General features: G+C 42.7%; 1 protein-coding gene across 6 annotated transcripts in view; it reads left to right on the forward strand.

The window, feature by feature from the left end:
- The first annotated feature begins 9,827 nt into the window (after nt 1-9,827).
- The window catches only part of MIOS (meiosis regulator for oocyte development), a 37,279-nt gene continuing 20,734 nt past the window's right edge, over nt 9,828-26,372 (forward strand). Inside the window, exons 1-5 of one of the 6 annotated variants that reach the window (XM_069587504.1) lie at nt 9,828-10,610; nt 11,094-11,185; nt 17,121-18,465; nt 18,781-18,879; nt 25,741-25,995. In XM_069587504.1, coding sequence (XP_069443605.1) covers nt 17,172-18,465; nt 18,781-18,879; nt 25,741-25,995 — 1,648 coding nt within the window. In that variant the 5' untranslated portion in view covers nt 9,828-10,610; nt 11,094-11,185; nt 17,121-17,171. The remainder of the gene's footprint in view (nt 10,611-11,093; nt 11,186-17,120; nt 18,466-18,780; nt 18,880-25,740; nt 25,996-26,372) is intronic. The other 5 variants (XM_069587502.1, XM_069587505.1, XM_069587503.1 and 2 more) reach the window with 5 other exon arrangements.

Genomic DNA, 26,372 nt, shown 5'->3' on the forward strand with positions numbered 1-26,372 from the left:
TAACTGAAGCAACTGAGCACACACACGGGCCAGAGGTTAGAAGCACAGTGGTAGAGCCAGATTGTCTGGGTTCATATCCTAGTCCCACGACTTAAGAGATCTTGGGCAATTTATTGAACTTCTCTGTGCCTCAGTTTTCTCATCTGTAACTTGGGTTAATTTTCAGCCTCATCCTCATGAGACTCTGGTGAATTCTCTGATGGACCACCCAGAAGTCCGCCTTCAGTAATGAGTGACTTGCTCCTTCAGCTGCTGGGTGTGTTGCCAGAAGCTGGCCCACCGCTCTCAGACTTCTTTAAGGACTGCCTTGCCAAGAAAACTGCCTCATTCAAAGTCATGCTGAAAGGTCTGGATCCCTCCTTCCAACTGGAAACAAGTCTGAAGGGCCAATCTAATTCCAAAGTTTCCCACAGATTGGCTGAGACCTTCATTGGTATTAAATCACAGCTCAGCTTCTCCCTCTGCCCATCTGCATTTTCTTCCTCTCTTTCACAAGAGTTTATCTCAAGAATACTCCCTAGGGGAATGCAAACTAGTACAGCCACTTTGGAGAACAGTGTGGAGATTCCTTAAAAAATTGCAAATAGAACTACCTTATGACCCAGCAATCCCACTGCTGGGCATACACACCGAGGAAACCAGAATTGAAAGAGACACATGTACCCCAATGTTCATCGCAGCACTGTTTATAATAGCCAGGACATGGAAACAACCTAGATGTCCATCAGCAGATGAATGGATAAGAAAGCTGTGGTACATATACACAATGGAGTATTACTCAGCTGTTAAAAAGGATACATTTGAATCAGTTCTGATGAGATGGATGAAACTGGAGCCGATTATACAGAGTAAAGTAAGCCAGAAAGAAAAACACCAATACAGTATACTAACACATATATATGGAATTTAGAAAGATGGCAATGACGACCCTGTATGCAAGACAGCAAAAAAGACACAGATGTGTATCACGGACTTTTGGACTCAGAGGGAGAGGGAGAGGGTGGGATGATTTGGGAGAATGGCATTCTAACATGTATACTATCATGTAAGAATCGAATCGCCAGTCTATGTCAGATGCAGGATACAGCATGCTTAGGGCTGGTGCACGGGGATGACCCAGAGAGATGTTATGGGGAGGGAGGTGGGAGGGGGGTTCATGTTTGGGAACGCATGTACACCCGTGGTGGATTCATGTCAATGTATGGCAAAACCAATACAGTATTGTAAAGTAAAATAAAGTAAAAAAAAAAAAAAAGAAAAAAAAGAATACTCCCTAGTAAGCTCCTACATCCTAATCTCCATCTTGGAATATGGTTGCCATAGCACCCAACCTGAGACAGTGTTAAATGAGCCTGTGTTGTGAAGCTTCTGGCACACGTGTGCGCTCAGTCGCTCAGTCATATCTGACTCTTTGCAACCCACTGGACTATAGCCTGCCAGGCTCCTCTGTTCATGGGGTTTTCCAGACAAGACTATTTTAGTGGGTTGTCATTTCCTACTATAGGGAATCTTCTCGACCCAGAGATTGGAACCTGCATCTCTTGTGTCTCCTGCACTGGCAAGTGGATTTTTTACCTCTCTGCCACCTGGGAAGCCCTTGTGACACATAATATATGCTATATAATTGTTTGTTATCAAACACATAAATAAGCTACTGGGAGACAATAAAATGGAAATACAAGCTCAAGAAGAGAAAGTAGAATAGTATAAAATTTCCTGCAATTAATAGTTTATTCACTAAATTTTTACATTAATGGTAGAAATTTTCATTAAGGTATTTAAATTTCACTGGATACATTTAAAGTTTGATTTAACCATTTTTATTTACAACATAAACTTTAGAAATATGTTAAAAATCATACCCTTGACAACTTTGTAAATATATTATGACAATATTAGATGTAATCCAAAAAAATGATAAGTGCATTATTTTACCAAATTGATTTAAGAGTGTTCTAGAGTACTTCTTGGAGAAGGCAATGGCACCCCACTCCAATACTCTTGCCTGGAAAATCCTATGGACGAAGGAGCCTGGTATGCTGCAGTCCATGGGGTCACGAAGAGTCAGACACGACTGAGTGACTTCACTTTCACCTTTCACTTTCATGCATTGGAAAAGGACATGGCAACCCACTCCAGTGTTCTTGCCTGGAGAATCCAAGGGACGGGGGAGCCTGGTGGGGTGCCATCTATGGGGTCGCACAGAGTCGGACACGACTGAAGTGACTTAGCAGCAGCAGCGGAATACTTCCTAAAGACCACGATTTTAAGATGTCTCAGATCTTCACATCCTCAACCTTTGTAAAAAGATTACCTAAACTATATCGCATGTTCACAGGGCCTTAATTTTCACTTGGTGCCTAAAGAGTAAAAGCTGCTCCCAGGTATAGACTGATTTTGTGCATGCGGAAATAAGGAGAGTTGGGATTATCCAGTCACAGGCTCCATAGAATATTGCAATAGTTGCTGAATTGCTGCCTAGGGCAGCAGTAAATTAGAAGGAAATTAGCAGTCTTCAACGGCTCTCCTTTATTGGTTTAAAACCACAACCAAAAATTCTGCGCTGGATCACCGCAACATAAATAAAAGAGCTTAAAAAGAAGAACATCCTGTTAGGGCTACACAAGTTTAAATGAACAAAACAAACACTAAGACCAGCAACTCTGGCACTGTAAAAATAAATGTTTGATGAAGGCAGGTAGTGTAACCTCAGACCAGTCTGTTAAATTCCCTGATACAGTTTCCACTTCCAACAAATACAGTGCATTTTCACAATCTGTAAATATTTTTGAATACATATTATGTAGTCAGGTACTCTAGGAAATTCAAAGTTCTATACTAAAAGTTCCCTTGAGTGCATGCTAAGACACTTCACTTGTGTCTGATTCTTTGTGACCCTATGGACTGTAGCCCACCAGGCTCCTCTGTCTATGGGATTCACCAGGCAAGAATACTGGAGTGGGTTGCCATGCCCTCCTCCAAAAAATGTTCCTGACCCAGGGATGGAACCAACATCCCTTATGTCTCCTGCGTAGGCAGGTAGATGACCTCTAGCGCCATCTACCTAGGAGAAAAATACCATCTGCCATTTTCCAGACAGCAGGAAGGGAGAAGAGGAAATGGATGGCGGGCAGCTTCTAAGAGACATTCTTCAGTTTTGCTCACAAGAAACACAGTTTAGTGGTGGAAAATCAATTTTAAGCATAATGAGAAAAGGGTCATATTCGCATAGGGACTTTAGGGAACAAGGAACTGGCAGCAATATGAGAAGAATGCACTTTCACAAAAGCTTGGATGGAAAAAAGAAGGAGAGGAAAAGGTATTAGCAGGAGGGGAACGTGGATCAGAGAAAGATACTACTTTAGGAGTTATTCAACAGATTTTTACTGAGCACATGCTCTGTGCTGTGCACTGTTTCAGGTCGTGGAGATCAAGAAGAGAATAAAGCATATAGAACCCCTGTGTGTTACCTAGGGAATAGGATAAGCCGCCATAACAGACAGTTCTGAGCAAACAGTAGTTTTTAATGGAAGAGAGTTCATTTTCTCTTGTGTAATGGTCCAGAAATCTGTGGCTGACCCAAGGGAGGAGGGAACCTCAGCTCCCCGAAATGGCCTAGGATGTAGACTAGTGGAGCAGTTTTGCCTTCCTTCATACATGGCTTCCCTCCCTAGTCCACGTTTCTTTTTGCCATTTTCCAGGGACCAAGAAAGAAGAGGAAGTAGACAGTGAGAAGCTTCTCTTTTGAGGGACATAATCCAGTTCTACTCACATCTTACTGGTCAGTTCTTTTTTTTTTTTTTAACTTTTTTTTTTAATATTGGAGTACAGTTGATTAACAATGTTATGTTGATTTCAGGTATACAGCAAAGTGATTCAGTTATACGTATGCATGTAATTGGGCTTCCATTGTGGCTTAGCCGGTAAAGAATCCGCCTGCAATGTGGGAGACCTGGGTTTGATCCCTGGGTTGGGAAGATCACCCGGAGAAGGAAAAGGATACCAACTCCAGCATTCTGGCCTGGAGAATTCCATGCACTGTATAGTCCATGGGAACACAAAGAGTTGGACAAAACTGAGTGACTTTCACTCATGTGCATGTAATCTGATTTAGGTCATACCTGCTGGGAGAAATATCAATAACCTCAGAGATGCAGATGACACCACCCTTATGGCAGAAAGTGAAGAGGAACTAAAAAGCCTCCTGATGAAAGTGAAAGAGGAGAGTCAAAAAGTTGGCTTAAAGCTCAACATTCAGAAAATGAAGATCATGGCATCTGGTCCCATCACTTCATGGCAAATAGATGGGGAAACAGTAGAAACAGTGTCAGACTTTATTTTTCTTGGGCTCTAAAATCACTGCAGATGGTGACTGCAGCCATGAAATTAAAAGACGCTTACTCCTTGGAAGGAAAGTTATGATCAACCTAGATAGCATATTCAAAAGCAGAGACATTACGTTGCCGACTAAGATCAGTCTAGTCAAGGCTATGGTTTTTCCTGTGGTCATGTATGGATGTGAGAGTTGGACTCTGAAGAAGGCTGAGCGCCAAAGAATTGATGCTTTTGAACTGTGGTGTCGGAGAAGACTCTTGAGAGTCCCTTGGATTGCAAGGAGATCCAACCAGTCCATTCTGAAGGAGATCAGCCCTAGGATTTCTTTGGAAGGAATGATGCTAAAGCTGAAACTCCAATACTTTGGCCACCTCATGTGAAGAGTTGACTCATTGGAAAAGACTCTGATGGTGGGAGGGATTGGGGGCAGGAGGAGAAGGGGATGACAGAGGATGAGATGGCTGGATGGCATCACTGACTCGATGGATGTGAGTCTGAGTGAACTCCGGGAGTGGTGATGGACAGGGAGGCCTGGCGTGCTGCGATTCATGGGGTTGCAAAAAGTCGTACACAACTGAGCGATGGAACTGAATTGAACTGAACGGTCTAGTGGTTTTCCCTATTTTCTTTAAGTCTGAATTTGGCAATAAGGAGTTCATGATCTGAGCCACAGTCAGCTCCCAGTCTTGTTTTTGCTGACTGTATAGAGCTTCTGCATTTTTGGCTGAAAAGAATATAATCAATCTGATTTCAGTGTTGACTATCTGGTGATGTCCATGTGTAGAGTCTTCTCTTGTGTTGTTGGAAGAGGGTGTTTGCCATGACCAGTGTGTTCTCTTGGCAAAACTCTATTAGCCTTTGCCCTGCTTCGTTCTGTACTCGAAGGCCAAATTTGCCTGTTACTCCAGGTGTTTCTTGATTTCTTACTTTTGCATTCTAGTCCCCTGTAATGAAAAGGACATTTTTTTGGGTGTTAGTTCTAGAAGGTCTTGTAGGTCTTCATAGGAACTATACAAAGAAGATCTTCATGACCCAGATAACCACAATGGTGTGATCACTCACCTAGAGCCAGACATCCTGGAATACAAAGTCAAGAGGGCCTTAGGAAGCATCACTATGAACAAAGGTAGTGGAGATGATGGAATCCCAGTTGAGTATTTCAAATCCTAAAAGATGATGCTGTGAAAGTGCTGCACTCAATATGTCAGCAAATTAGGAAAACTCAGCAGTGGCCACAGGACTGGAAAAGGTCAGTTTTCATTCCAATCCCAAAGAAAGGCAATGCCAAAGAATGTTCGAACTACCGCACAATTGCACTCATCTCACACGCTAGTAAAATAATGCTCAAAATTATCTAAGCCAGGCTTCAATAGTATGTGAGCTGTGAACTTCCAGATGTTCAAGCTGGATTTAGAAAAGGCAGAGGAACCAGAGATCAAATTGCCAACATCTGTTGGATCATCGAAAAAGCAAGAGAGTTCCAGAAAAACATCTACTTTTGTTTTATTGGCTATGCCAAAGCCTTTGACTGTGTGGATCACAACAAACTGTGGAAAATTCTTCCAGAGATGGGAATACCAGACCACCTGTCCTGCCACTTGAGAAACCTATATGCAGGTCAGGAAGCAACAGTTAGAACTGGACATGGAACAACAGATTGGTTCCAAACTGGGAAAGGAGTACGTCAAGGCTGTCACCCTGCTTATTTTACTTGTATGCAGAGTACATCATGAGAAATGCTGGGCTAGAGGAAGCACAAGTTGGAATCAAGATTGCCGGGAGAAATATCAATAACCTCAAATACACAGATCATACCACTCTTATGGCAGAAAGTGAAGAACTAAAGAGCCTCCTGATGAAAGTGAAAGCAGAGTGAAAAAGTTGGCTTAAAACTCAACGTTTAGAAAACTAAGATCATGGCATCTGATCCCATCACTTCATGGCAAATAGATGAGGAAACAGTGAAAACAGTGAGAGACTTTATTTTTGGGGGTCTCCAAAATCACTACAGATGGTGACTGCAGCCATGAAATTAAAAGACACGTATTCCTTGGAAGAAAAGTTATGACCAACTTAGACAGCATATTCACCCCACTCCGGTACTCTTGCCTGGAAAATCACATGGATAGAGGAGCTTGGTAGGCTGAAGTCCATCGGATCGCAAAGAGTCAGACACAACTGAGCGACTTCACTTTCACTTTTCACTTTCATGCATTGGAGAAGGAAATGGCAACCCACTCCAGTGTTCTTGCCTGGAGAATCCCAGGGACGGGAGAGCCTGGTGGGCTGCCGTCTATGGGGTTGCACAGAGTCGGACACGACTGAAGCGACTTAGCAGCAGTAGCAGCAGACAGCATATTAAAAAGCAGACATTACTTTGCCAACAAAGGTGTGTCTAGTCAAAGCTTTGGTTTTTCAGTAGTCATGTATGGATGTGAGAGTTGGACTATAAAGAAAGCTGAGTGCCAAAGAATTGATACTTTTGAACTGTGATGTTGGAGAAGACTCTTGAGAGTCTCTTGGACTGCAAGGAGATGCAACCAGTCCATCCTAAAGGAGATCAGTCCTGGGTGTTGGAAGGACTGATGCTGAAGCTGAAACTCCAATACTTCGGCCACCTGATGTGAAGAACTGACTCATTTGAAAAGACCCTGATGCTGGGAAAGATTGAGGGTGGGAGGAGAAGGGGACGACAGAGGATGAGATGGTTGGATGGCATCACTGACTCAACGGACATTAGTTTTAGTAAACTCTGGGAGTTGGTGATGGACAGGGAGGCCTGGCGTGCTGCAGTTCATGGGGTTGCGAAGAGTCGGACACGACTGAGTGACTAAACTGAACTGATGCATGTAATCTGTTCTTTTTCAAATTCTTTGTTTATTTAGGTTGTTTCATAATATTGAGCAGTGTTCTTGATGCTATACAGTAGGTCCTAGTTGATGGTAGTGGTGGTTGTTCAGTTGATAAGACGTGTCTGACTCTTCTCTATTTTAAATATGGCAGTGTGTACATGTCAATCCTAACCTCCCTCCCTAACTCTCCCTCTCCCCCTTCTCCTCTGGTAACCCTAAGTTCATTCTCTAACTCTGTGAGTCTTTTTTGATAAAGCCGTGCCTAGCCGAAATCCTGACTGGATCACCAAGTGCCTTGCTGATACGTGTCGGTGGTGGTTTAACAGAAAAAAAACCTAACGGTGTGGAACATATATTCCAGAAGAGGATGACAGCAATGGGCAAGTAGAGAGCCATTTTTACAAAATTGCTGTTATTGTTGTTCAGTCGCTAAGTCATGTCCGACTCTTTGAGACGCTGTGGACTGCAACAGGCGAAGCTCCTCTGTCTTCCACCATCTCCCAGAGTTTGCTCATATTCGCGTCCATTGAGTTAGTGCTGGGATGGTGAGTTATGGGGTGGTGGGCATGAAAGCCTGAGTGGGCTGAATTCAGGGGAAACGGGAGGATGTGGGGTTAGAGAGTGAGTATGGTCCTCTCCTTGGAGGAGAAAAGTGGGAGTGGCTCTACTGTACGCTGATGGTAAAGAAGCAGTAGAAATGAGGATGTTGAAGGCACATGGGGAAGGAGACAATTGATGGTGTAAGGTCCCAGGAGTAACAGCATATAGGGCCCTTCCTTTTCCTGTATGTCAGCTGCTGTTGCTAAGTCACTTCAGTCGTGTCCGTAGACGGCAGCCCACCAGGCTCCCCCATCTCTGAGATTCTCCAGGCAAGAACACTGGAGTGGGTTGCCATTTCCTTCTCCAATGCATGAAAGTGAGAAGTGAAAGTGAAGTCACTCAGTCGTGTCCGACTCTTAGCAACCTCATGGACTGCAGCCTACCAGGCTCCTCCGTCCATGGGATTTTCCAGGCAGTAGTACTGGAGCGGGGTGCCACTGCCTTCTATAAGGAGGTAAAAATGGGAGTGAATGAAAGCTGTGGGAATTCTTAACAGTTTTAATTTCCTTTCTGAAGTAGGAAACAAGGTCTCCTCCTGAGTGTGTGGGGAGATGTTCCCCTCAGCTTGGTGTGGTAGGAGTGAAGAAGGAGGGAACTTGTATTGATCTGAGGGTGGGGATTTGGAGCCAGGACCAACACCATTGACAAGAATGGCAAGATAGTGTTCGAAGTGATGAATCCGGTGGTGTCTCACCTCAGTGCTCAGTATTTTCTTTAGCCTCCACTTCTGCAACAGCAGGAGTGAAAGGGAGCCTCAGACCTCCACAGGCAACACTTGCCGCAGACTTCCTCTTACCCAGATTATCTGCCTTGAAGATTATTAGGACTAAGCTCAGTATGCTGTTTATATCAATCACCACAAGCCCCAAATCACATCCTTTTAACTAGGAACAGACAAGCAAAGATGGTGGGACATCTGAAGAAAGTCTCCGTGTCAGCTTTGTAACACCTGTGGCAGCATCATTCATTCAACTATGGGAGCCAGAAACCTAGAACCGTCTTTCTCCCTCACTCCCATAATCACCCCAACCTCTATATGTTCCCCAGGCCATACACTTCTCTCCATCAGCACCCTCCCTACCGCTGGTAGTATGGGTAACCATCATCTCCTACTTGGATACTTACCTTATTCCTTCCCCTTCTCTCCCGTAAAAGTTGACTACACCACTCTCCTCATTAAAAACGTTCCATGACTGTACCAATGCCTTTAGGGAAAAGTCCAGCCGGACTCACTTAGCTGGTTTCCCAACGCTAATACATCATTTTAATCTGTCCCCACTTCCCACTGTTTCCCCACTGATATGTGCCCTCCTGACCCTGCACTTTCTCTTCCTCTGCTCTAGAAGGCTCTTGTCTTCCAACCCCTCTGCCCTGTTCCCTTTCCTAGCATCTCCCCGTCCTTCTTGTCTCAGCCCAGCAGTCCTCCAGGAAACATTTCTGACACACAGAAACACACATCTTTATTGCTCAGTCCAGTGTCCCCAGCATTACAGCGAGTACACAGTAGGCACTCAGGACGTCTTTGTGGAGTAAATGACTGAATAAATTGTGAACCAAGTACCCTGGATTTTCTGCTACATCGATGGCCCGCAAATAAATTTTTAATGGAAATTTAGACTGATTAAGCTAAGGAGAAGGAAAAGGCAACCCACTCCAGTGCTCTTGCCTGGAAAATCCCATGGACAGAGCCTAGTAGGCTACAGTCCATGAGGTCGCGAAGAGTCAGACACGACTGAGCGACTTCACTTTCACTTTTCACTTTCATCCATTGGAGAAGGAAATGGCAACCCACTCCAGTGTTCTTGCCTGGAGAATCCCAGGGACGGGGGAGCCTGGTGGGCTGCCGTCTATGGGGTCGCACAGAATTGGACACGACTGATTTGCAGCAGCAGCAAATAAGCTAAAACGTCTAAAGCGGTTGAAACCTGAAACAACTCAGTGAAGCGGTCTGGATCCAAGTGCGCGGGACCCAGCCCGCGCGCTCAGGGGGCGGGGCCTGCGGAGGTGGACAGCAGCGCTCAGACAGCAGGCAGGGCCTGCAGGTCACCCGGAGCTCCGGCGCAGTGACCACGCCCCGGGGCGGGGCGACTGCCGGGATCGCCGGGGGCGGGGCTCGCAGTTGGGAACTCCCCTTCCGAGGCCGAGGCACGTCCGCGAGTTCACGAGGCTGGGTGGTCGGGAAGTGGACTCCGGCCGGGTAGCCAGGTTGGCCGGGTAGCCAGGTTACTGGCCGCGCCGCCGCGGCCGCCATCTTGCCCGTGTGTGGACTCCCCCGGCGGGAGGGGCGGTGACTAGGCCGGAAGCGGCAGTACGACGGGCGCGCTGCCTCCCAGGTCGGTGAGTGCGGCCCGGGATCCGCTCTTGGCTCCGGGAGGCTCGAGTCCAGGGCTCGGGGTCGCTGGGACGGTCTCGAGTCGCTCGGGAAAGCCCAGTAGAAAAGCCCCGGCGAGTGCGGACTCGGAGGGGCCTCCTCCGAGCCGAGACGCGGGGAGTCGCGTTCCGCGCTGCAGGATAACCGCGGCGGGCCCGGCCTCGGAGCTGCGAGCGGCCCGCGGCGCGCGGCTTCCTCCTCCCGGAGCTGAGTCCGCGCTGCAGCCTCCGCGGCGCCGGGTTTGTGCGGAACCGCGTCCTCGCCGTGGACGAGAGACGCAGCCAGTGTCTGGAGCGTGGGAGCCGCCCGCAGATTCCTGCCTCCCCCGGCTCTGCTACCAGCCCTGCTCTCCTTGTACTGATGAATACTTTAAGGGCCTGTCACCCGGGTGGCGCTGTTCGCTGCCTGTACGGAGTCGTGAAAATTCCGTGAGAGGATAAAGCTTCTCACAGGTGCCACGAGCCTTCCTAAATCACTTAGAAAGTGACTGCCTTTGCAGTCTTTTTTATAGCTATATTTTAATGGAAATTTGGGGTTATGCAGAACATCTCCTTGAAAATGGTGATAGTAGAAATTTCTTGAAACTGCTGCTGTTATTACTTGTCGTGCTGAGACAAGTAGAAAAGGGAACAACAAGATGTAAAGGGTGGTTGGATACCCTGTACACTTAATATTATATAGGTCTTCACTGTCCACTAGCCATACAAGGTTGAGATGTGCTGAAAGTGTAAAATACACATTGGATTCCTGAGACTTGGTACCAGAAGAAAAGTAGATGTCTCATTCATGGTGAAAGGATAATATTTTTGATATGTCGGGTTAAATATATTGTTAAATTCGATTTGATTGATTTCTTTTTATTTTTCAATGTGACTGTTGGAAAAGTTTAAGTTATATGGCTAACACTGTGCTTCTGTTGGACCATGCTGTTACAGATGAGCATCTGGTGAGGAACACAGAATCATCAACATGGCTTTCCTTTGCTCAGAAGCCATTACTGGGAAGTGAGCCCTTGTTATACTTGAAGGTGAGGATCTAAATGTAAGCTGTAATTACGGCAAGCTCCACCCCTCTGCCCCCAGTGTCTTGGTGTCTCCAGCATTTGAAAGCGTTAATTTCCAGGGCTGTTTAAGGGAATCGTAGTGATCCTGACACATTTTCAATGCAAAGAACTCGTTTAATTTGATTGTCACTACTCTGTGCGATGGAGATAGGAGATGTTCTATCTCTGTTTTATAGTCTTGGCGTTTTAAGGTACTTAGGGTCAAGCTAGTAAGGAGCTGGAGATATTCTGCTCTTCACCATATTCCTGGTGGTCTTTGTTCAGGAGCCAGAATCTGTCTATATTGTATGTTGGACTGAAAAGGAAAACAGTTGGCTCTTCGACAGCAGGGGTTTGAGCTGCATAGGTCCACTTATACATGGGTTTCTTTCAGTGGTAAATACCACAGTGCTACAGGGTCGACAGTTGGTTGAATTCGAGGTTGTGGAACCACAGACACAGAGAAACGACATGTACACAGGACCAGCTACATGTGGACTGTGCTGGAGGGTTAGTGACCTAACTGCCTGGTTGTTCAAGGGTCAGCTATGTTTTTTGAGGGTATAGATGTATATGTATTCAGGGCCAGTTTCACCCATCTTTAGAAGGCCTGGCACTTGGTATGGTGCTCTTCTGCCATGGTCTTGAAATTCTTGATATGTTCTGAATAAGCTGGGTGGGTGTCGGGGGGGTCTGCACATGAGTTGATCCTTTCTCTGTGCAGTAATCTAGGATGGGAGTAGGGAGGTGCTGGGAAAGAGTGAAAACATCTGGTCCTCTCTACGCCTGTGTGAATTAAGCAGGGTTTGCTAGACTCAACTCTCAAATTCTGTATGAATTCTGATTCTGTATGAATTACTGTAGTCAGATTTGTGGATGGTAATATAAATATATACATCATATGAGAAGAATTACAGATGATTCTTAATTGTGAGTCATGTAAATTAAATAGTTTTTTAAATTATAGTAACACATTCTGGTCTTTTTTGTTTTTTTTTTTTAAGTTGGATTTTGCCATGTGGCACCACGTTTTCTTACCATAGATCATTTATGCAAAGAGTACAGCTATGGGATGGAAGCCTATATGATAAATGTGCTTATTTTAGTATTTGTCTTTCAGCGAGATAGGAAGATGGGCCAGATCTTAGGATATCTGCAGTTGAGAGGTTTCCTCTCTTTACAAGGGCATGAGTATGAATGAAGCCTTATTTGGCAGTATCTGTTCCTTCTTTATGTTTTTCTTAGCTACTTCCTGTTACACAAGGTGCCTTTTCTTCTTTTTAAATTTTTAAATGGTCTGTAAGATTGGACATAACTTCAGCACAAGGATACAGGCTTTATTATACTAGTGTGTTAGTTAGCTTGTGCGTATGTGTGTGTGCGTACACACTAAGTCCCTTCAATTGTGTCTGACTCTGCGACCCTATGGGGAAGGCAATGGCACCCCACTCCAGTACTCTTGCCTGGAAAATCCCATAGATGGCAGAGCCTGGTGGGCTACAGTCCATGGGGCCGCTAAGAGTCGGACACAACTGGGCGACTTCACTTTTACTTTTCACTCTCATGAATAGAAGGAAATGGCAACCCACTCCAGTGTTCTTGCCTGGAGAATCCCAGGGACGGGGGAGCCTGGTGGACTGCCGTCTATGGGGTCTCACAGAGTTGGACACGACTGAAGTGACTTAGCAGCAGCAGCAGCTGCGACCCTATGAACAGTAACCTGCCAGACTCCTCTATCCATGGGGATTCTCCAGGCAAGACTACTGGAGTGGGTTGCCATGCCCTCCTGCAGGGGATCTTCCCCACCCAGAGATCAAACCCGTGTCTCTTATGTTTCCTGCCTTGGCAGTCAGATTCTTTACCACTAGTGCCACCCACAACTGGTTAAAAAAATGCCATATAGACTGGTTGACTTAAACTATGTAAATTTGTTTTCTTACAGTTCTGGATGCTGTAAGTCTCAAATTTGGGTGCCAGGATGGTTTGATTCTGGTGAAACCTATACTTCCAGACAGCTGCCTTCTCCCCATGTACTCATATTGGGGAGAGAGCTTTGGTATCTCTTCGTCTTCTTTTAAGGACACCAGTTCTGTCAGATCAGGGCTTCATTTTATCACTTTGTTTAGCCTTAAGCTTAATTACCTCCTTAAAGACTCTTGTCTCCAAGACAGTCATGTGGAGTTGGGGCTTCAACATACAAATTTTGGGAGGACACAGTTCAGTCCATAGCAGCCAAGATGGATACTGCTGCTGCTAAGTCATTTCAGTCGTGTCCGACTCTGTGCGACCCCAGAGATGGCAGCCCACCAGGCTCCCCCATCCCTGGGATTCTCCAGGCAAGAACACTGGAGTGGGTTGCCATTTCCTTCTCCAATGGATGAAAGTGAAAAGTGAAAGTGAAGTCGCTCAGTTGTGTCCGACCCTCAGTGACCCCATGGACTGCAGCCCACCAGGCTCCTCCATCCATGGGATTTTCCAGGCAGGGGTACTGGAGTGGGGTGCCATTGCCTTCTCTGCCAAGATGGATATCTGGTTGCTGAAATATCTGTCCCTGTTAACTGCTGTGTTCCCAGCATTTAGAACAGTGTCTAGAATGTAGGAGAGGCCCAGTAAATATCTAAAGAATAAATGAAAGCCAGTGTATTAGAGCGATCTCAGGGCTGCTTGCTGTGGGCCCTTACCCAACAGGTGAACCGATTATGACAGTGATCACTTAGTTTTTGGCTGGAGCCAACGCCTACTAGAAAGGGCAGGGGTGCAAGCGTGGGGAGATTGGTACAACTTGGAGAAAGCAGTGTGAGAAGTGTCAGAGGGAGCATTTAACAAATGCATTTATTTAACAAGTAGTTACTAAGTGTCTACTACGTGCCTCATACTCTGCTGGGTACTGGAGGTTCATATGGAGAGCAGAAGATACTTTCCGTACTCTCAGGGAGTTTATAATCTAGTAGGAGAGATAGAAAGTGAAGTTGCCCAGTCGTGTCCGACTCTTTGTGACCCCATGGACTGTGCTCCACCAAGCTTCTCCATCCATGGGATTTCCAGGCAGGAGTACTGGAGTGGGTTGCCTTTCCTTCTCTAGAAGATCTTCCCGACCCAGGGATCAAACCCAGGTCTCCTGCATCGTAAGCAAGAGGCTTTACCATCTGAGCCACCAGGGAAGTAACACTAGTGGGAGAGATGGAGAAGGTGATTTAGAAGGGAGGAGTATGATTCGATGAGGGTGTATATCTAAGTAACCTGCTTTAGATTCGGGAGGGCATAGAGGGTGGTTGATTTCAGGCTGAGCAGGTTTTAACTTGGCCAAGAAGGGAGGGGAGACTGCTCGAGGCAGAAGAAGAAACGACTTTTGCACAGGTGTGGCAGTGGGGGTGGAGGGTCACCTCCTAGGAAGCTAGAGCTCAGTTAGCAGGGAGACAAGTGGGGTACATGGAGGCTGGAGCAGTAGATAGGCCAAAGCGTTTAGGGTGTTATAGGTTATATTGAAGAGGTGGAAGTCTGTACGAAGAAGCAGTTGGAGACCATGAGAGGGTTTTTAGCAGGAGTTGGATAACCTGGATAAGTTTGTGTTTTATTAAGATCACTTTGATATAATATAATGATGAATTTCATAAAGGCCAGAGTAGGAAGATGAATGAAAGAATTGCTGAGACAGCACCACAGGCCAGACATGTTGTCTGTTATTTTTTTATGGAGTCAGTATGCAGAGTCCTGACACTGGGCAGCCTGGGTGCAGGAAAGAAGACAGTGAATAATTCAGTTGAGTTAGCGTCGGGGGAGGCAAACCCGGAGGGGCAGGGAAATGAAGGTGAGGCTGCTAGTAAGAAGATAATTGAAGTGACCAATCTTGGGCTTCAGACCTGTTAAGGAAGGAAATAAGGCAGTGTTAGAATTCTTAAAGGCTTGTCCCAGTCATCTAAATTTTGTGAGTCTGTTGAAATTCTAGACTGGTAATTGCTGACTGAAACTTTTGCAAGATCAAAAAGTTAAGAATGTTTGAGCTGAATTTATTTAGACTATCTTTATTAGGAGTCTGTGCCAGGCTCTGCATCCAGTACAGGACATAAATTAATGAACCCTGACTTCGCGCCTTAAGAACTGACAGCATGGGTGTACAGATACCAGTCGCCATGAAAATTATGAGTATCTTTGTTCATTTTTTAATCCGTACTTACCTCTAGCCTTACCTCTTACCTCTTTGGAAGGAATGATGCTAAAGTTGAAACTCCAGTACTTTGGCCACCTCATGTGAAGAGTTGACTCATTGGAAAAGACTCTGATGCTGGGAGGGATTGGGGGCAGGAGGAAAAGGGGACAACAGAGGATGAGATGGCTGGATGGCATCACCGACTCGATGGTTGTGAGTTTGAGGGAACTCCGGGAGTTGGTGAGGGACAGGGAGGCCTGGCGTGCTGTGATTCATGGGGTCGCAAAGAGTTGGACACGACTGAGTGACTGAACTGAACTGAACTACCTCTAGCCAGACTCAGTGAAAAACCAAAGTTTGCATTTTTGTAAGCATCTTGTATTTTTAAACTAACCATTTTTAGCATAACTATTTCTAGTGCTTAAATGTGCTTAAACTTCTACTAGAATAGTTAACCTTTTCAAAAGTCCTGTTTCAATACCTATTCAAAGGTTATAAAATTGAAAATTAAAAAAGCCTCTATTGCTCATTCAGTTTTGCAGTGTGCAGTGTATCCTACTGGTCATAAGCAGGATGATTTCAGGTAACCCAATTGCATTTTTAATAGTTACATATTAATTCAATGTATGTTAGGAAAATATATTTGACATGTCATACTCATGATTCATGGACCTTATGATGAAAGCAAAATTGATTTTCAGATTTTAAGAATGAGTCAGTTTAAGGAAAAACATTAAAAAGGGCACAGGTGGTAGATGAATAACAGAAGTTTGGAAAACACTAGTCTCAATGGCGCCCCACTCCAGTACTCTTGCCTGGAAAATCCCATGGACAGAGGAGCCTGGTAGGCTGCAGTCCATGGGTCACTAAGAGTTAAGACACGACTGAGCGACTTCACTTTCGCTTTTCACTTTCATGCATTGGAGAAGGAAATGGCAGCCCACTCCAGTGTTCTTGCCCGGAGAATCCCAGGGATGAGGGAGCCTGGTGGGCTGCCATCTATGAGGTCCCAAAGAGTCAGACACGACTCAAGCGCCTTAGCAGCAGCAGCAGCAGTCTTAAACCAATCCTTAAGCTGTATAGATGAGAAAACAAAAGGACCCCCAAACACAGACCTTTTTTGAGCCTATACTGTACTAGCTGTATAGTATATGTCAGAGCTAGGACTAAAACTGAGTACATTCCTGCTTCTTACCATTGAAATTTGAGGAGACTCGTGGGTTTTACTTCAAATCTGCATTGTCTGTTATGGTGGCCTCATGTGGCTATTTATATTAAAATTAATTTAAATAAAATTTTAAATTTGCACTGCCATATTTTCTAGTGTTCAGTAGTCAGTGTGGCTAATAGTTACCATATGATAGTTCAGAGAACATTTCTATCATTGCAGAAGGTTCTTTGGATAGTGCAACTTTATTACCTAGATACGTGATTACTTAGGTACAGTAACCCTTTAATGTTTTATCCCCTTCAAAGGGATGATACTTATTAATTTACTCACCACCTGAAATTATTTCAACCCTGATTGAAGGTACTAAATTGAAGGTACTGTTAATAGTGCAATTAAGATAATTGATCATGAGAAATAAAGCCAGAATGAAGTTCTCAGATTCCTACCAGCTCAACTTAACTGAAAGAAGTCCTTCTTTTCCTCTTTTTATTAATAAATACTGTCTTGAATTCAATAGAAATTTCTAGTAGAAAATTTCCTGACTTTCTAAATCCAGCTTAGAATTATATTTCATTAACATTTTAAAACTTTTTATTTTTCAGCAGATTTTCACTGAATGGACCTAACTGGACTCTCTGAGATCATCAATAAACATGAGCGGTACCAAACCTGATATATTGTGGGCACCACACCAGGTTGATAGATTTGTTGTATGTGACTCCGAACTTAGTCTTTACCATGTGGAATCTACTGTGAATTCAGAACTCAAAGCTGGATCTCTACGTTTGTCTGAAGACTCTGCAGCTACATTACTATCAATAAATTCAGAAACCCCGTACATGAAATGTGTTGCCTGGTATCTCAGTTATGATCCTGAATGTCTCCTAGCAGTTGGACAAGCAAATGGTCGAGTGGTACTGACAAGTCTTGGTCAAGATCATAACTCAAAGTTCAGAGATTTGATAGGAAAAGAATTTGTTCCAAAGCACGCACGGCAATGCAATACCCTTGCGTGGAATCCACTGGACAGTAACTGGCTTGCTGCTGGTCTAGATAAACATAGAGCTGACTTTTCAGTGCTGATTTGGGATATCTGCAGCAAATACACCCCTGATATAGTTCCCATGGAGAAAGTAAGACTCTCAGTAGGTGAAACTGAAACGTCATTATTAGTAACAAAACCACTATACGAATTAGGACAGAATGATGCTTGTCTCTCTCTTTGTTGGCTTCCACGAGACCAGAAACTACTGCTTGCTGGTATGCATCGTAACCTGGCCATTTTTGATCTTCGGAATACAAGTCAGAAGATGTTTGTGAATACGAAAGCTGTTCAGGGCGTGACAGTAGACCCATACTTCCATGATCGTGTTGCTTCCTTCTATGAAGGTCAGGTGGCAATATGGGATCTTAGGAAATTTGAGAAGCCAGTTTTGACTTTGACTGAGCAACCAAAGCCCTTAACAAAAGTAGCCTGGTGTCCAACTAGAACTGGTCTGCTTGCCACTTTAACGAGGGATAGTAATATTATTAGATTATATGATATGCAGCACACACCCACTCCCATTGGTGATGAAACTGAACCCACAATAATTGAAAGAAGTGTGCAACCTTGTGACAATTACATTGCTTCCTTTGCTTGGCATCCGACGAGTCAAAATCGAATGATAGTTGTAACTCCTAACCGGACAATGTCTGACTTCACTGTTTTTGAAAGGATCTCTCTTGCCTGGAGCCCAATTACATCTTTGATGTGGGCTTGTGGTCGTCATTTGTATGAATGTGCAGAAGAAGAAAATGATAATTCTCTAGAAAAAGATATAGCAACAAAGATGCGCCTTCGGGCTTTATCAAGGTATGGGCTTGATACAGAGCAGGTGTGGAGAAATCATATTTTAGCTGGAAATGAGGATCCTCAGCTCAAGTCACTCTGGTACACTCTGCACTATATCCTTTGTGTGGTGAGTTCTGTGAGATGAATCAGATAGAAATGTTCTTGAAGTTTGTTGAAAGGTCAGTCTGTAAATATGCTGAATATTTTGTGAGCAAATACAAGTCACATAATACTAAAATCACAAAGTAAAATTGTTTAAAACTGTTGAACTTGAGATACTGCCTTGCAGATTGAGTAGGAGGAAGAAAAGTAGCTCTCTAAAAGAGTAGAACTGACGCCTTTTATAAATTGGCTCCAGATGAAAATAAACTTAGTTTTGAAATACTTTATTATGCTTCATCACTAGTATTTCCTATGCATTTAAATACTTATGAAGCAGTATACGGAAGATATGGACCAGAAATCTCCAGGCAACAAAGGATCATTGGTTTATGCAGGAATTAAATCAATTGTAAAATCATCTTTGGGTAAGAAAATTCTGTTTTTTATTTTTTGCAATATGTTTTTAATTTTTGTTCTCTTTATTTTTTCCCCATATTTAGCTCAGGATACTGTAATATCTGGCCATATTTTCTTTATTGCATTGTTTCTGACTGGATATTTTAGGGAATTGAGTTAAATGCATAATTGTTTATATATGTAAAATTCTTTTTGGAGGGAGTCTTGGTTCTTTGAAGGGATAGTTGACTTTTCTGAATCTATTCATTAATTTATTCACTTTTTTTTTTTGAAGACTCACTTTGAAAGATATTACGTTAGAGGATTTATAGGCTCTTCCTGGTGGTTAGTTCAGATTTTATCACAGTATTTGCTTTTTTAAAAAATAAATTTAAAAATTCCTAATTGAAAGAGACCCCTTTTTATTTTGCTGCCTAAACCCTCCCACTTAGCTGTCTGATGGCAAGGCCTGTATAACTATGACATGAAGTATGGACTTACCTGAAGTGCCTTGCTATTTCAGTCCTTGATGATTGAAAAGTGTATGAATTAATGTAGGATTGAAATTAATAGACTATTTAACAGTTAAAGGAAGTATGACAAGAAAGCCAGGCTTACTGTTTGTTCCCTGACTTTAAACAGTTGTTCCTATTGTCTTTATTGGAATTGAATTGTGAATTATAGTTGTTTTCTCAGCCTAGCATTTGATATCTAGCTTTAGATAGCTGTCAAATTTGGTCTTGAGTCAAGCTGCCAGAAAAGTAGTTCTTATGATTTAGTCAGAAAATAGGAGTAGAAGTAATGAATCCAACTTGTTTTTTTTTTAAATAGGACTTTCATGAATACTATACCAAAAAATACAAAATAAAATGCTATTTTTTAATGAGTAGTTTGAGCATATCAACTAAATGGTTGTATTTTTTTTTTAAAGGACTTTTAAATTACTTTGATTCACATTATTGAAGATTGAGTAGACTATTTCATCTATTTCATTTTGGTGTTCTCTTAGTAGGTCTGACCCAAAAAAGTAATTTTTATTATAAACAATAAAGTGAAAGAGCTTAATTAGAGACTTCCATTTTTATTAATATAAGTAAAAGGTCAGTGATACTGTGTTACCTTGATGAAAAGTATAGCTATATAGTAGGTCAGACCACATGCATTCTCAGTATTGTGAGGTTTATTGTTTTTTGCTGTATTTTGATATATTTCAGGGAAAAGCCAGCCAAGTACGTGCAAAGCGCAGGGAAATAATGGAGTATCTTTATATGTTTTTGGTGCAGTAGAAACAAACCTGAGTATCATGAGTTAAGAGAAGTCTTTACCCAAACTGTTTGATTAAGACTACTGTTGGAGGGAATTCCCTGGTGGTCAAGTGGCTAAGACTCTGAGCTCCCAGTGCAGGGGGCCCAGGTTCGATCCCTGGTCAGGGAGCTAGATCCCACATGCTACAACTAAGACCCAGAGCAGCCAAATTTTAAAAAAAAAAAAAAAAAAAGTTTAAAAAAAAAAAAAGACTACTGTTGGAAAGATGACCTCGTTGCTGGACTTTTGGCTTTTTGCTTGGTTTAGATTGGTTTAGGTATTTTTGTTTCTGCAACCCCAAAATAAAAAGTAGAGAAATGACTGTCAAAGATGGCAGTCCTTAGGTTTCAATGTTTTCTTTTTTCCTAATTGTACCTCTAATAATTCAGCACATAGTAAGTCAACGTGGGAGCCATCTTGCCCACAGTAACCTAATGCACAAGTTTATAGAGTGCACAGCTAAATTTTAACTTTGGTGACAAATAATAACATAGTGAGTGCCTATTATGAATTAGATATCATGCTGGTTGCTTTCTCATTGTTACTTGATTTAATTCTTTCAACTGTAATATAAGGTAAGTTTATTTATTTGGCAGATATTTATTACTTGCTCACTATATGCCAAGAATTCTAAAATTGAAGACATAACTATCAACAGGATAGCTAAATCTGTTTCGTCATGGAGACTGAATGAGATAGGATTCCTGCTCTTGGGAAGATTACAGTCTATAGTTGACCCTTGAACGAGGAGGTGGGGGGAGTAGTTAGGGTCGCTGATCCCTCTCCCCCAGTCAGAAATTTGCATACTTATATTTCTTTCTCAAAAACAAAGAAACTGCTAAGTAACTCACTCAAGGACAGGAAGCCAGAACAGTTTAGATAGAATTAGGACTGAAAGCCTAGTTCTTTTGATTCCACATATTGTGATCTTTAATCAAACACTAACTTTTCCCCACATTTAGAGAGCTGTAAAATGAAAATACAGGTATTACATTTATTGAAAACTCTGTGTGTAAGTGCACCCATGCAGTTCAAACTCATATTGTCCATATAGTTCAGAATGACAAGTAAAGTTAGTTATAATACAAGGAAGAACAGACAATTGTGGATAGAAGAATTCATAATCTGGTTGTAGGGACTAGTGGTGGTTTCTTGCAGGAGGTAAAGGCAAAGACAGGGTTCAAACGGAGCAGCAGATTCTGTGAGCCCAGAGGAGAGGGGATAGCTCGGGAGAGGACCCGAAGAGAGCGGAGGCAGTGGGGCAGCTGAGGACGTGGGGTTAGGGAAATTAACATCCCTAATAAAAGGATGATAAATTATGTATAAATATATGAATTATTTGTTATCATCTCAAACAAAGGGAACCCAAGAAAAGATTTTAGAGAGCAGTAGCAAGATGAGATTTGTGTGTTAGAGCTGTCAGTGTGTGTGTGGAATGGATTGGAGAGGATTACGATTGATAGCAGGGACTCCCGAAGCCATAATAATCAGGCAAGATATGATGGAGTTCTTACTGAAGTTAGTGGCAGAAGAGCTAGAGAAACGTGGGTAGGTGAGAGAGTGGGACAGATTTAATTAATTGGATGAAGAAGGTGGAGGGGAAGGAAAAATGGAAGCATGCTAAGGCAACTGGGATAATACTAATAGCAGTTAATTAGATAGGACTAGCACAGGAAGAATGTGTTTGAGAGCAAGAAAAGAGTTTATTGGGGATAAATTTGAGATACCTAGATAGTGATGTCCAATGGGCAAATGTAGATTGGGAAAAGGAGATCATCCATTTAAATTAATTCTTCAAAGAAATTTGACTATATGAAGGAGGATAAGAAGATACACAGTGATAGCAGCAGGCGAATTTGGGGTCATGGGGAGCTTTTGTGTTTTGTTTTTAGCATGGAATTGATTTAGGCATGTTTAAATCCTGATGAGAAGCAATGCATACAAAGCAGTTGGAAGATGCAGAATAAAGAGCGTGAAGAGCAAAATTCCTAGGAATGGGAACCAACACATAGGTGAAAGCTTGGCTTTAGACAGGAGAGTGCACACCTACCCCATAGCAGGCAAAGGGAAGGGGAAAGGGATGTGCGTGCTCAGTTGCATCCTATTCCTTGTGACCCCTTGGCCTGTAACTCACCAGGCTCCTTTGCCCGTGGAATTTTCCATGTGACAATATTGAAGTGGCTTGCCATTTCCTGCTCCAGGGGGTCTTCCCAGCCCAAGGATCAAGCCCACGTCGCTTTTGTCTGCTGCATTGGCAGGCGGGTTCTTTGCCACTGTGCCACCTCGGAAGCCCAGATGTTTATGCAGGTTGTTTAATGTTCAGTGATCAGAAGCTGATGTGTTTTCCACCCGATGGCTCCTATTTTCTCAACATAGTAGGCTTGCTTGTTGAGAAGAGCAGGGACGTTGTGGAAATGGAGAAGAGGAGAGAGTTGTCTTGAGAAATGGGAAGACTGTGGGGCAATGTTGTCTGACCAGAAGAAAGAATAAAGGACAGTGGAGCGAGGGAATTAAGGGTCCTGGCAAGAGGTTGATTCATTTGTTGGTCCTTGGGATCTAAGTTGGAGAGGGAGGAAGATGACAGAACACTGACAAGTAAATACGAGTGGCCAAAGGATGATCGTGAGGTTGGGATTATGAGCTGGAAGGCTGTGAGGTTGTGGTTAGAAAGTGGCTCTTTTGGAGGAAGAATCATGTGGAGTATGTCCACGATAGGAGTGGGTGAAATCTTGGAGGTGTGGACCACTGGAGATAAGGAAGCAAAGAAACAGAGGCAAGTTTACAGGATGGATCCAGTGTAGAATTCAGTCAGGAAGAGAATGCATGCCCTGAGGGAAGGCCTTGTACGACTTCTGGAGCAGGGTATAGTGTTGTCAGTAGGTATAATTCCTTCCTCTTAAGATGGCAGAAAATTACACAATGTCGGTCAGCTTTCCATCCAACATGATGAAAATATTTTTCATACTTGAAAGGCAAACTGATCTAGAAAGCATGCCTATTAAGAGGAATTGCTTTAAGGGGCAGAATATCTGGGATTTAGATTTTTGAGAACAAAATGCTCTTATAAACATTGGATTATTTTACTGCTCTTTTATTATATAGATGTAAAAATGCAAAATATTATATCTACAAATAGTATTTGATTGCCTGATGTAGTATTTGAAACAAAAATTTTAATGTTTTTTAATGTTTAAGTGAACCCAATTCACTTATTTCCCTCACAGCCATCATAAAATGATGATTTTGTTATTTATATATGGGCAATCTGCAGCCATGAAATTAAAAGACGCCTACTCCTTGGAAGAAAAGTTATGACCAACCTAGATAGCATATTCAAAAGCAGAGACATTACTTTGCCGACTAAGGTCTGTCTAGTCAAGGCTATGGTTTTTCCTGTGGTCATGTATGGATGTGAGAGTTGGACTCTGAAGAAGGCTGAGTGCCGAAGAATTGATGCTTTTGAACTGTGGTGTCGGAGAAGACTCTTGAGAGACCCTTGGACTGCAAGGAGATCCAACCAGTCCATTCTGAAGGAGATCAGCCCTGGGTGCTCTTTGGAAGGAATGATGCTAAAGCTGAAACTCCAGTACTTTGGCCACCTCATGCGAAGAGTTGACTCATTGGAAAAGACTCTGATGGTGGGAGGGATTGGGGGCAGGAGGAGAAGGGGACGACCGAGGATGAGATGGCTGGATGGCATCACTGACTCGATGGACGTGAGTCTGAGTGAACTCCGGGAGTTGGTGATGGGCAGGGAGGCCTGGCGTGCTGCAATTCATGGGATCGCAAAGAGTTGGACACGTCTGAGTGACTGAACTGAACTGAATCTCAAATTTTGGGGATACAATCTTGTCACTTTACCAGGTGATGCTAGTGGTAAAGAACCCGTCTGCCAGAACAGGAGACATGAGAGATGCAGGTTCAGTCCCTGGATTGGGAAGATCCCCTAGAGGGGAGGGCATGGCAACCCTCTCCAGTATTCTTACCTGGAGAATCCCCAAGGACTAAGGAACCTGATGAGCTACAGTCCATAGGGTTGCAAAGAGTCAGATACCACTGAAGCAACTTAATACACATGCAGTGTGTATAAATTGATTTTAATTAATCATAGATTTTAAAATTCACGCATGTTAAAATCATGATATGACTATGCACTTAAAAGCCACAATATCACGTTACTTATTTGATAACCTTAATTACTTGTAGCATAGTTGTTAAGCAGAGGGAATGTCTCTCAGTAGCCAAAATAATGTGACACAGTATCCATGCATTTACAGAATACTTTTCCACCTCCTGGCAGTGAATTCTTTGGATTCATACATGTTGGTCTCTATTCCATGACACGGTTCCTGGAAAATAAAAAACTCTTAAGAAGCTAGAATATTATTAAACCGAGAGGAGTTGTCTGAAAAGTTAATTGGTTTTTGTTCACCTGTTTAAAGTTGTATTTTTTAATCAGTAGATAATATCATTAGCCCTGAATCCAACATTTGCACAAGAGATAGGAAAGTAAATACCTTACAGGACATCTGCAGCTTGTTCTACCTGAAATTTAGAGACTACATACTGTCTATAAACAGATTTGTTCTGAAAAAAGTCTTCTTTAATTTTTAACATGTTTTATTAACCGTATTTAATTATTCAGAGTTTTCTCAGAATTCTTAAAATCTCACTTTTGCAAACTATAAGTGACTTTGTCTTCACCAGCCTCCCTCGTGGCTGCAAGGAGAGCAGCATATTCCTTTCTGATGGGCAGGTGTTCTCTCAAAGAAAACCTTTTCTCAGAAGTCTCTTTCTAACTCCTTGATCTAAATTGGCAAACTTCCAGCAGTGAGATTAAAAATAAAGAATTTCAAGTGTAATTATTTAACTATTTTTAAAGTTTCCACAATTTTACAAATGACTCATCTTCAAACTTTTCCATAAAACAATTCCTTACGAAAAGAGAATGAGAATATAAAGTCTCCTGGCTTAGTAAGGCAGGGAAAACCTTTAGACCATGCCTATTGTATTTTAGCTTTGCACTTAACCTTTCAAAGTACTTTGATGTTTTTATCTCACTCTTTCATGTGGATGGATATATTCATAGAGTGAGAGAAGGAGGGGGAGAGTGAGTGTTGATTCTCAGGCACTGGGATACCTTTCAAATAAAAGACAAGATGCCTGCCCTTTTGGAACTTATGTTCTAGTAAGAGAAGTGCTAAGGCTGAGAAATAAATAAAATATGAGAGTGTGTGTCAGTGTAAAGGAAGTGGAGGGACCAGTGGTCAATTGGATAATAACAAGTGGCACCCTATTTTAGATTCGATGATCAGGGAGGCTTCTCTGAAACAGTGACTCAGCGTGGCCCTCAGCATTGACTGTTACTCCCGTAGCTCTTCCTGGTAACTTGGGAAGCTGTTGCACTTAGCAACATGTAAAGTGTATTTTGTTTGTGGCATGTTTTATCTTTATGCTGTCTGTCATAATATTGTGGCTGAGAAGTTGAATATTTAAAATCTAATGTTGAATACTTCTGTATAAAACTGACTTCTTTGCCAAATATATTTTAAAAATAAACATTATAAAGGTGTTTCTTTTTTTAGGAATGGTGGAAAGCAGCAGACATAATTGGAGTGGGCTGGATAAGCAAAGTGATATTCAGAATTTAAATGAAGAGAGAATCCTAGCTTTACAGCTTTGTGGGTGGATAAAGAAAGGGACGGATGTGGATGTGGGCCCATTTTTGAACTCCCTTGTGCAAGAAGGCGAATGGGAGAGAGCCGCTGCTGTGGCATTGTTCAACCTGGACATTCGGCGCGCCATCCAGATCCTGAATGAAGGGGCGTCTTCAGGAAAAGGTATAGGGTTATATACTAAGATACATGCCATTCACTGAATCTGTGAAAGAAAAAATGCTGATGATTTTTAAAACTCTAATCAATATTTTTGGTAAATTTTTTTGAAAGAAAAATTAGCACAGAACTGTATCTATAAAAGTAAATGTTAGCCCATCACTTTTGGTTACATTTCTGAAAAAGAAAATGTCTTAATTGTCTTTGTAATATTACAAAGAATATACAAATGTTATTTCAGTGTTTTTTCTTTCAAGATAATAAGTTGGCCAGAAAGTTCATACATAGAAACATAACATAACCGTACAATGTTCACATATATTTTGACCAACCCAGTAGTTCACATACGTTTAAAGATATTTTTTCTTGGAGACTAGAACTAC

This window comes from Ovis canadensis, chromosome 4 (genome assembly GCF_042477335.2).
Source record: "Ovis canadensis isolate MfBH-ARS-UI-01 breed Bighorn chromosome 4, ARS-UI_OviCan_v2, whole genome shotgun sequence".
Classification (NCBI taxonomy): Eukaryota; Metazoa; Chordata; class Mammalia; order Artiodactyla; family Bovidae; genus Ovis; species Ovis canadensis.